The sequence below is a fragment of the Bombus terrestris genome, chromosome 8 (assembly GCF_910591885.1).
Source record: "Bombus terrestris chromosome 8, iyBomTerr1.2, whole genome shotgun sequence".
Taxonomy (NCBI): Eukaryota; Metazoa; Arthropoda; class Insecta; order Hymenoptera; family Apidae; genus Bombus; species Bombus terrestris.
This window is the reverse complement of record NC_063276.1, coordinates 4,449,096-4,461,242: the sequence shown is the minus strand read 5'-3', so window position 1 is coordinate 4,461,242 and position 12,147 is coordinate 4,449,096. Positions and strand designations below refer to the sequence as shown.

Below are 12,147 nucleotides of genomic sequence, written 5' to 3'. Positions count from 1 at the left end.
TGATGAGATATAGATGAAGGTACATCTGGGCCCCAATAAAGCTACTTTAAATCGAGATTAAAACGAAAGAAGCGTATGTCACCTAATAGATCATTCTGTTTGCGATCGTTCGCCAACGTTCCGCGGACTAACGTTTATCCGTTGAACAGTCAGCAATTTTCTTATATTTCTTTTTCTTCTTGTATAAATGAACGACCAACTTGTAAATGCAATAATGATTGACAATGATCGTAAAATGGTAACGTTCTCGCAGTAGAAAGTAAAAATCTCTAATCTTTCTCTCCTTCTATCCATGTCTGTCGCAATCTTTCGATCGTTAACCAAGGCTCGCGGCTCATGCAGCTACTCATCGATCAATCGACTCGTTTCCTTCGTGTACTTGCCTCGTAGGGACACAAACGTCTCAAGCTAGCGATCTAAAGGTTATGGACGATGATATCGCATGTTGGTTCGCTTTCAATGAAGATTCGATCGAGTGTCATGTGATTAATAACTTCTAAACGGCTCGCTAACCAGATCATAGACCCGGAATATGCATATATGTATGTGAATGTATCGAATATAATATTCGACCATCCAGGACAACGAGATACCTTGAATTGTTCTGTTTCGATAATGTTTTTATGTTGATGATGGCTGATGGAATTCCTATAAACGTATAAAAAAGACGAATTATACCGCGACGCACCTGTCCGCGCTTCAATATCGCTAAAGATCACAGTTGCGCGGTTGATTTTCTAGAATTAGGGACAATCGATGAGAATCGCCTTACGCTTACACGCATTAGACTAACGCCGTTACTCTCGTTCCTGGACAGTCAAAATCGCATGTGCTGCGATTCACAAAGGAAACGAATCGTCGAAGAGCTGCGTAACCCGTCGAGGATCTTAAGTTCCTCCCTCGATCGCGCGTTTTTACGGGTCTCCAATGTTCTCTCTTCCCGGCTTCTTATCTCGCTTTGTTCTTTCATCTCGTTCCACCCCCATCCCTATGAATAATTTCGTTCATTTCCTTGTCGAAAGTTACTAAATCCGTCCTTTTCCTTTTAATTCTTCATCATCATTGTATCCTCTTTCCTTTTACTTTTCATTCTGCACATTTTTTGTTCTCTGCTTTTATTTTGTTTACTTCTAAGCTTGTATAAAAACGATAGTTTTTTTTTTTTTTTGTTTATTCAATTACACCAAAAGACGAGTTGTGTGCATAAAGCAAACTATATTGGGACAACATGAATTCTGAATAAATACTTAATATTACAACAAAATTTTAAGTATTCTTTCGTAATGTCATCACTATATAGTTTGTAAGAAAATAAGATACTTTACTTGAAATTTGTATGTACAGATATTACAAACAACACACTCTCGCTCGCTTCGCTCTCCCTCTCTCTCATAATGCATAGGCAATGTGTTTCTGTTTTCTTTCATTTTGTTTCTTTTTTCCTCTTTTAACCTTTTTTTAACTAAACGCTTCTCTATAATACATTGCTGTGGAGTAAGCCTAAATAAATCCGTTTTTCTATGCGGTTCTTTCTTTCTCTTATGATTCTTTTGTTTCCCTTTGTCGTTGGCTTTATCTCTTCCTCGCTGTTTTCCCGAGTTTTCTTTTGATTCGTATCTTTTTCTCTCTGTTGTCTCTTTCTTCTTTTTCGAGAATTTTGAAACAAAAATTTACAATACCAATTTTTTCAACGTCTTCTTGACAAGTTTCTTGCTTAAAAAAAAAAAAATTCAAATCATCCCGAGTACTGGCCACTCTGTTTTTCTATCTCCGTGAAAAGAAAACTAAAATCTCATATCAATCTTGGTGTTATTATTCAATATTATTTACAATAACAACGTTTAGTCGAATAATGCGTGATGTATTCCAAGAAAACGTTACAACTCGGGCTCCGTCTCTTTATTAAATTAGATACTTGGTTCGTGTTATTTCGCCATCGTTTTAGTCGATTCTATCAAAATCTATTTTCTAAATTACGATTACGCGCATAAACAAATTTGACGATTTTCTTATGTTAATATTCATAGTGAAATTTCTTAAATTGTGCTGTTAACTGTAAACAAAATTCGTTTTTCTTCATTTTAAATTAAGTTTCGAGAATTGTAAATAAAAACTCTTCTTTTGTGGTTGCAATTTAAGTTTTGATGACAGTGGAAAGAAAAGGACGACAAAAAAGAAAGGAAAACGAAAGAAAGTTTAACGAGCAATCTTTCCATTCGAAATATGAGAATTGACGAAATCGACTCATGGCTGAACCAAGTTCCTTCCTCTGGTCACGTGATCGAAATATTTCGAACGGTTTAACACGGACCGAGAAAATCTTAATACGTGCATCCACCACATGCCCCAGCCAACAGATAATTCTAATAGATCGTCTCGAGATGATCGATTCTTAAAACCTCTCTTTCCTTTAAACTCTCTCAATCTCGTTCAATCAAACTATGTCGCAGAGAAAGATCGCACGCATTCCCGCAGAGCACCACCGTTCTCTGTACACATCAGCATCGTTTCTAATCCACATTTTGTATACTTATTATTTTGTGTTTAGTCTTGCTAAAAGTTTTAGTCCATTTCCGTGATCGATGGGGCTACGTCGCGATTTCAGAGCGTCCGGCACTGGTATTTCCTATAACATCAGTGTCATATATATTTATATATATATATATCTTATATATTTTTTTCTCTCCCTCTCTCTCTCTCTCTCTCTCTCACTCTCTCTCTCTTCCTGTATTCGAATTCATACAAAAAAAAAAAAAAAAAAAAAAACGCAAATAGAAGAAAAAACGGAACGCCTACACTCACGGCCGACAGGAAAACGCACCAAGAAAAAACGCCGCACACACACCAGTACGCACATCAGCCACTTATTTTAGAGGTTCTCGTACGCAGTATGTAATATGTACACGTTGGACTCGGGAACACACCACCGCACTCACACTAAAAAGTCAGGATCACTGTAGTCTTCGTCACTCTCGCTGCTATCGGAGACTCTTCTCCTTTTCTTTTTTTTGTGTTTTTTCTTCACCTTCTCGGTCTTGTGCGTCCGATGTCTGCGGTGTTCCATCGTGCCCTCCTGGTGGTTTTCATACATCGTTAGCTTGGACACATATAACGTCGCTATGTGTAACGCTGATACGATGTTTATGCGACGCGTGGACCGGCGTGGAGACCGGAATGAGTCCACTGGCGGTCATCAAGTTCACCGAATCGGATGCTCGATGGACGAATTAGATTACCTCGTTTGTATCTTCTTCCGGTTCTTCCAAGTCAAACTTCAGCATTAACTGTTTGAAGTCCAAGTACTCTTTCACTAGCTTCCTCCTGCCATCGGAGTCGAGCTCAGCGCTACTCACTCCCTCCTTCAGTCTCTGCAGAGTGGCCTTTGGTTTGAACAGCAGATTGCTCTTACGGCTCACCGCCTTCTCGTACACCTTTGCTGCCTCTGTCGGCGAGTATTGGCCGATTTTTTGGTCAGAGAAGCCGTACAAGTCTTTCAAGTGCTGCCTTAGAGTAAGCAGCAACAAGAAGCCTTGGCTGGCGGTAATATAATCCCTCAGCAGCGTCGTGTCCTCTGGTAACCTCGCCAGCAGGGCCTCTTCGTCCTCTTCGTCATCCTCTTCATCTTCTAACACCGATAACAGCTGGTCTGGTCGCGGCTGTCCATCCGGTCCAATAGATGCATGGGCCTGATGTTGCTGGTGTTGATGATGGTGTTGCAGTTGAGATTGACTGCTGCCTTCTTTTGGTAACAGCGCCTCTTTAAATGACTGCACCAGATTTGTACCAGACATTGAGATGATGATATCAATGTGATGGATAATGAACAGAGGCTCGTCTTGTACTTGATATGTAAAATAAGCGAGATTGTCAGCCAAGTAGAGCATCTGCGATAAGCTTGTCTTTGCAGACTCATCGAACTGCTTCAGGAAGGACAAGACGATGGCTCTCCTCTGTTGTTTCGTGTTCCTCAGGATGGTGTACAGAAAACCGTTTAGTGCACCAGGAAACTCGCCATCTTTTACTCGCATTCCTCTTACCGTGATGTCGTTCTGCAGGATCTTCTGCAGCCGGTAGCTCAGCTTGATGCCTAATTGCGATTTCATATGAATAAAGCCCGGATATTTCTTCTCGATGTCCTGAAGTTGCTTGTCTGCGCTGTGACTCACTGCCTTTTCGCAGTCTGTGCTCATGCAGATCAGGTAGGGAACTATTTGGACTGGATGAACTAGACCTTGAGCCAGAATTAACTGAATTACTTTAAGTGCTGCGTGTCTAACGCTGATGTTCACGTGCAAAAAGGATTCCAAGATTTCTTTCACGTATAACTGGATCACTGTGCTAGCCATCCCTGATGATACGTCCCCCATTTCTTTTAGGTTCTCCTGTTTGGACATCTTCGCCCATTCCATGTCCTGTTTAATCATCCTTTTGTCTTCCTCCTGCAGATAAACCTCAACATTATTCAGCACCTGAATCCTCATATGAACCAACGCATTTTCTGAAGTGAGCAGATGATGGTACAGTTCCTTTAATTCAGGAAGCAACATAAATTCGTAATGACGGATACATAAAGAACCAATAGCGGACAGAGTAAAATGTCGAATATCGTCATTGTCCAGATGCACGAAGTAATTTAATGTTTCGAATACCTGATCCTTTATATTTTCCGCTAATCCTTCGATCACTTCAGGGTCGGTAAAATTGAAATGTCTGAGCAACAAGCCAACTGTGAATAACGCTCTCCTGACAAAAGGCCGATACTTTAAAAGCATAGGATTTGTAGGGTCTTTCTCATAAAAGGATTTGTACTCAGTCAGATGTCCGTAATATTTCTTAAAACAGTCTCGTATTAATTTAAAATTTCTGGTTACATTGTTCACTATTGAACCTAAGCAAGAAAGACAGCTAGCCACGACAGATCTATCGTGTTGCAAAATCAGCTTCACCGAATCCTCTTCCAACTGTGCTAAAAAAGTCTCGCTAGGATGTTCCATCAGTGGTACGACTAACTCCAATGTGTGAGCTACGCTACTGATAATCTGATAATCGCCCTGCGTTTGACACTTCAAGCTCAAATAAGGCTGTAACGTGATCGCGTGATTGACTAGCAATTGCGGTCGTATCTTAGCAAACAAATACAAGGTTGTCAAACAAGCGACCAATCTTTGAGAGGATCCTTTTTTCTCAGACTTCTCAGACTCTTCCAGGTTCGTCTCTTCTAGTCGAAGAACGTTTTCAATCAAGCAATCAACAATTTGTTTGCACGCCGTCAATAATGCCTTTGTGGGCTCGGTTTTCATCTTTGTACTATCGTCTTTGTCTTCCTTGGGCTTGAACAAGCTAACCAGCAGCTGTTCGAACCACTCCAAACCCATATCTTTACTAGCTGCCACAACATCCGTGATATTCATGACCTTCCTTAGCAATGACTCGGAATCTAACGTGGGACGTTCTCTGACCGGTGTGAACCACATATTTTGAAACACCTCCATTACCAATTTTCTAATACCTTCCTCGTCGTTCACTCGTCTGATCATCTTCACGCAGATCTCCGGGATCTTGGGAAAGTCAGGACACTCCATGCAGATATCCTTGAGAATCTTGATTACGCGCTTACGAACGCTAACGCCAGTATCAAGAATTCTAGCTGATAGCATGTCGTAGTATTTATCTATTAATTCGGGCCTACTTAGTACAAATTTTCCTACCAGATCGACGGCTGCCTCGCGCACCGACGTCGCATGGTCTAGAAACGAATGCTTTACACCCAGCTGCATGTCCACTCGCGCCAAAACGCTTGGATCCGCTTCAACGATCATCGTCAGGCACTTCATCGCCTTTGTCCTGATCGCTATAGACGACTCTGTGAGCACGTGTAGGATCTGCTTCAGGTATCGATCGAAACTCTGCGAAAACGGCCTTTTCGAAGCGAGATACTGTGATATCAGTTCTGCTGAATTATAATCGATATATGTCTGAAGAATATCCGGTTTCGTACCAGTGCTATACGGCCTTATTCTACTTATAATGTACTTCTTTTTCTCTTCTATGATTCGGTATGTTTCTGAGTACTTTTGTTCGTTATTGTCGTTTTCATCGGCATCAGGTTCATCTAATTCTGATTTTGATTCCTGATCACTCGTGTGATGCTTGTGTTTCTTTTTCACTCTCTTCTTATGCATTTTCTTACTGGGACTATTCTTTACCTGACCAACCCTGGATTTTTCTAACGCACAATCTCTATACCATTGTGCTAGATAGAAATGGCGGGCGTAACCTAAGGCAGAGTCCTTGGTTCCGTTTACAGCCAAGTAGTCTAGAAGCACTTTCTGTAAAAAACCCGTCCGCTCTTCGTCCTCGCTCAAACCTGCAATCTCTTTATCTTTCACTTGGTCATATTCGGAGTCCTTTTGCTGTTCAATCTTGATGTCCTTTATGATCTGGTCAATAGTAGATAGTTTGCATTGAGAACTTACCGCGTCCTTCCTTAATCTGGCTGCGACAACGCCGAGGTAATCGATGGAGGCCACCCTGAGCGCCATATCTGAACTTTTATTAGAAAAATGACCCACCAGCAAGTTTCCAAGTAAACTCAGAAGCAACTCAGCTGCTGGCCATTCCGGTTTGTTGACCGTAGCCAACAGATCTTGCACAAAATTCTCGAACAGTGGCCTGTAATCAATTTCCTCACCTTTGCTGCCGCATTTGTTCAGGAACACCGTTAAAAAATTCCCCGCTATTCTGGTGGCGGTTTCGTACTTGTTTATGATTAGGACATCTGCATCTACGTAATTTGTTTTTTTCTCTTCTTTCTTCTCTTCATCATCTTGTGACTTCTTATGTTGTGGGAGTACATTTTCGGGTAATACAACAACGCATTGAATCAGCTGTAAGACCAACGCTGTCAACATCTGTATGTGATCTTCAGAATTTAACCTGTAAGTTCTTAGACTCCTTTTGCTGCTAGGAAGTCGAGCTATAGACGCCAAAATATCATCTAACAACAATCTCCTATGCTTCTCGTACTTAGTAAATATTATCGTGACCAATTTTAAAGCGCTCAATTGAAGATCACTAACAGATTCAACAAAAAATGGCGCGACACCTAATGTAGAGGCATGAAGAACACTAGTGTCTGTTAGAACCTGGATGTTTAATAGTTCAGCAAGAAGACCAACTAATTCGTGCATTTTGTTGTATACTTGAAGGATACTCTTCTCACGGACTTCTTTCATATGACCTCTTTTCTTACGACCACTAGAATTATAATTGTCAGTCTTGTTTTTTGTGTCTATTTTGTAAACCGGATCGAATGAAGGATAAATAGTATTCTGCAATTGAAACTTCATGAAAAGGACTATTCTGTCGATCACGTCTTCCAGGTAGACCATTTTTGGCATGTTGCTAGATGTCATGATGTGTAATGCAATTAAAGACGCATCCACAGCACGTTGTACTCTCTCCATGGCCAGCTGTGTCCATAATCGACTTTCATCAACATCGTCGTCCGGATCTGCCAACGGAGACACCTTGGCTCCATCCCGAATATTTTTCTCTAAAATGTTTAATAGTCTAACCAATCTATCTGCTGGAATCGACTCCATTGCTCCTAATGCTTTCAATTTAGCTGCTTCTGTGCATAAATCGTGTAATTGGTATTTAGGAATTAATAATTCTGGAGGCACATCACCATCGTCATCCAATTCGGCATTAGTTGCTATATCTTCTGTGTTTTCAAATATCGTTTCGATGGTTGTGTTGAAACGTTGATACGTATTAGTTTCCATCAGCTCCTCCACGCTAAGTTTAGCCAATACAGGAACAAGTTTCTTTTCTACTTTGCGGATTTTTGGTTTCGTGGGTGTAAAAGGTTCTTTCTTCTCGTCTTCGTCATCATCATCTATTATCCTTTTTCGTCTGCGCGTTTTATCTTCGCTCTTCTTCCTCTCGGCTTTCTCTTTTTCTCTTTGAACCTGACGCTCTTTCGCGCGTGCTTTGAAATATTTATTATTTTTACCGATTTCTTCCTCGCTATCAGACTCAGACTTTACATCTTCACGATTGGAAATGCCCATCTTCGCGGCCCGGCTTGGCGACTTCTCAGCAAACGCGGTTAGACTCTTCTGCATCAAAGCTTGATCTGCTAAGGATAGTCTGTCCAACATGACAATCGGCTCTTTTAATTTCTCCGGCAAAGAAACGGGTATTTTCATCCCCTTTTCTGAATTGTTGTTCTGTTGGTGCTGTATTACTACTGGTGTCGTAGTGTTTAATGTATTTACCATGTCGGTGGTATCCATGCTTGGATAAGACGTGGTTTCCGTTGTAGATAACAGATGTTGCGTCACGTTATCCATGCTCTGCTGTTTCGCTTCGATATTTTCTATCGGTATATCAATGTCAGGAAGACCTGTGACTGGATCAAGTAAAAACTGCTGATTTTCTTGCACTGTACTATCAATGTCCATTGGTTGATGATTTCCTAATGGATGATGTACTTGTTGATTCATCATAGGATCGTACATATTTTGCTGGATATTAATAGGTTGATGTTGTTGTAAAGGTATATTAGCACGCATAGGAGATGCCATATGCATATTATGTTGAGGTGTCATACCAGCCATATTGTGGTGTTGAGGTGTTACATTACCGAGAGTTGTTAACGGCGTCCCAGGAGAACTCATATGTGCTGGAGAATACATATTTGGTTGCGGAGTCATGTTGGGTAGTGGGTTTATGCCGCCAGGCGGGGGTAGCACTGTTCTAGCAGCAGCAGGATGAGCTGGACTACCTTGAGGCGTCTGTCTCGACCCTGAAGAACTCGAGTAGGATGGAGAAAATCGTTCGTAATTAGCGGATGTTTGATTGGTATGCATCATAGGTGTGCCTTGGGCCCAGTTTCGTGGTGAATTGTATTGAGGCCCCTTAAACACATGCGGATTTATTTGTAAAATTGCCTTAAGTAACTCCGGCGTATTTTGCTCGGTTTCCAAAGGCTGTTCTGCATTTGCATAATTATCTTTCAATTCAATATGATCGGATGAAGTTTGAGATAAAGATAATATTAATTGCGGCACTAAGTTTTCATTACGAACACTTAGTAATATTTGTGCTTCCTCTGCCACTCTTGGATGAAATAAAAGGGACTTGTTAGTTAAAGTCTGAGGCAGCGGTGTTGGAAGGGGCATTTCAGGTAACAAGTCAGTAAGACTCGCAATACCAGCGAGAGTTGTGATTGGCACACTCGGTATAACCCCGTTCATCTTGAATTTGACTTGTTCTGGCATTACAGCCTGGACAAAAAATATTATTGAAATTAGGTCCAGTGTCCTTATATGTACCTTGAGGTTCATAGAATTATCCAACGTAACAAACACAGCACTGACATATTAGAAAATGTCTTATTCACAGTATATGGTAAATATAAATCAACAGAACATATCTAAATGCACTGTTTCCACGAATGCTTAAAGAAATCATTGTTAAAATCTTTACACTCGCATTTTCAAGGCATTCCGACATAAGAGATCTTTCACTGTCAAGGAGAATTGTACCTAACGCTTATTAAAGAACACTAGCACTAAGGCATATATTGGGAACTTAACAAAGTCTCTTTTAAGTTCCCATGATGCAGTAGCAATTATCAACCAAATTTTGATGAAGCACGTGGATCCTCCAACAAACGGTCCATTGTTAGCAATAATTTTTTGTCCTGAAACAGACATGTAATAAATAAAATGGCATTTAAATTATTAATTTGATATATTTTATGTATATAAATTAAATCTATATAAAAAATAATATTTTAAGACAATGAATAAATATACTTTTATTATTATTTCAATTTTTCAAATATACAGTATGAAATGTAGAAATAGGTATATTATTTTGATAAACAATAAGATAAAATTAATCTACACTTATGTAACGTCAAATTAATGACATGCTTTTATGAAAAAATATTAATTTCGGATAAATTTATTTTTCAGATCTATATTATATAAAATTAATAAAAAATCAATTTAAGTGGAAAATAGGATATTAATACTTTATTATATACTTAAAAACATTAAATATTAACAAAATATAAGATTCTTTCTATAAAGGTTAGACTAATTACAAATGATTTTCTGAAAGCTAAATAAAACAGAATTTAAACAAGTTCTGGTTTAAATTTAAAAAATCACATTATATTCCTATTCTGCGAAACTTACAACAATATTTCACTCAAATTAATTACAAAAATAATACTAGGTTATAGCTCTATATATTTGTACATACATATATACATATATATGCATGCTATAATGTCATAACAAAAATGTAACCAAATCAATTAAATCATTTCCAAAATCAGTGCAATATTTTTCACAAATATCAGCATCACTAATGGATTAAATATAACACATTGAAACAAGTCCACATTAACTCCCAATTAAGATCGGCAATCAAATGAAGAAATTGCTTCACACGAACAATGTCAAACGGAAGTGTCATAGTTTCTCAATACAAACCATCTTTCCTTCAATGATCCTGATCATTTGTCTCGTTGGAACAATTTTACAGAAAGTATTTGTCTAACATAAAATGATTGATTCACTATCACCACATCAAGTTGTTATTATTACCTCCAATTGTCAGGTATCTACCATCCAACATCATACATATGATAACATGGCCTTAACCAGGTTGCTACAGGCTGGAAATCTCCCAAGTGTGCTCAATTCCACTAAATAATAGAATTGCCATAGTCAGTGATGGTAACTGCGACGATCGTATGTCATTTGACAGATGAAAACAAACATCGGTGGAAGTTTTGTGTCAATTGCCTTACCTGGCTGTCCAACAACGATTATTTATACTGCAGAATGCGAGTAGTGAATGGAATTTTGGCGGGAGGCGTATCAATATCCAAGATCCCAGTGTTGTTCGACGCGTGGAAATCGTCGGTATTTACACGTTAGCCAAAAACAACGACTCAGTTCGTGCGAGTCTGTTCGAAAAAGTTTTCGTCGTGAAACGATATTCACTCAATTGTCATCCGTGGTTCTGGCCTATTTGGTTGGACGGGTTTTCTCGTCGATCACCAAGGAATGCACTTCGATTCGTGGCGTGTCACGATTTTCACTTATGTTTCTCGCGGTACCGCGCAAACATCGCCATGTCAAAGGGGATCCATCGCAGTGAAAACAGTATTTATAGTGTGAATACGAGGAAAACAGACACAAAGGCGTCCATTTTGCTCAGCAGCGAGTTAGCGGAAGTTGCGTAGTAGATACAGGCTAGATACAGGTATACCGGCGCTACGGCGTCTTATTTCGAATTACGATGAACCGTTCGCATGAAAGCGATACTGTTAATCCGAATTTTCGAACTTTTATTACATATATATGTATCTTGTAACATCATTAAATATTCATTTATGCTATAATATAAGTTTTTTTGGTAGCTTTTGTTAGTCAGAAATAATTTTTACACAAGAACAGCTATTTATCTTATAAATGTTATTATAAGATGATATATAATTCATATGAGAACAATTATTCATTTACTTTTATTGTATTTAAAAGATTTAGTTATTAGTAATAAAATGTTCAAAAAAGTAAGTTTAGAATTTTTTTATACATTAAGCGCATGTGAAATGTTACGTGTCCGCCTTCATATGATACAGATAATGGTTGTGAATCTCTTCTAATATTTCTGGCACGAATTTTAAATATTATCAAGCGTTTGAAGTAATAAATAATAGCACGTAAATTTAAAAATTGTTTCACAGTTTCGTTCAATTTATATAAAAATTTTATACAAAATGTAAGAAAATTATTTATAAAGTTTATCATTTATTTGAAAATCTGCGTAACAACATTGCACTGTTCACATAAAAGCGGTACAGTTTATCCAAATTTTGTAAATTCTATCAAATATATTTCATGTGTAAAATATATACACATAATTATATTGCATTATATATTACCAGTTAAAATTTGTTTCGTTTTATCAAATAGTTGTCCAAAAAACAGTTGGCAGAACAGTTGTCACACATTTTGAAGCACATTCGATACTATATTCAATGACCTAGCAATAAAAGTGTTCGTAGGTGGCGCCACTAGGCCTTTTAATTATACAACTTTTTGATAATTAACTTCT

The 12,147-nt window shown here is 38.6% G+C and overlaps 1 protein-coding gene across 1 annotated transcript; it reads right to left on the bottom strand.

The window, feature by feature from the left end:
• Positions 1-3,097: 3,097 nt before the first annotated feature.
• On the bottom strand, positions 3,098-11,288 carry LOC100643330 (nipped-B-like protein). The gene is made up of 3 exons (XM_003397241.4): positions 10,835-11,288; positions 10,629-10,729; positions 3,098-9,712 (listed from the first exon to the last, which is right to left on the bottom strand). The coding sequence occupies exon 3, from the start codon at positions 9,351-9,353 to the stop codon at positions 3,228-3,230; it is 6,126 nt and encodes a 2,041-aa protein (XP_003397289.3). The 5' UTR covers positions 9,354-9,712; positions 10,629-10,729; positions 10,835-11,288; the 3' UTR covers positions 3,098-3,227.
• Positions 11,289-12,147: the final 859 nt, after the last annotated feature.

Bases quoted from the DNA above. Each gene is read 5' to 3' on its own strand.
- LOC100643330 (XM_003397241.4), bottom strand. From the start codon at position 9,353: ATGAACCTCAAGGTACATATAAGGACACTGGACCTAATTTCAATAATA.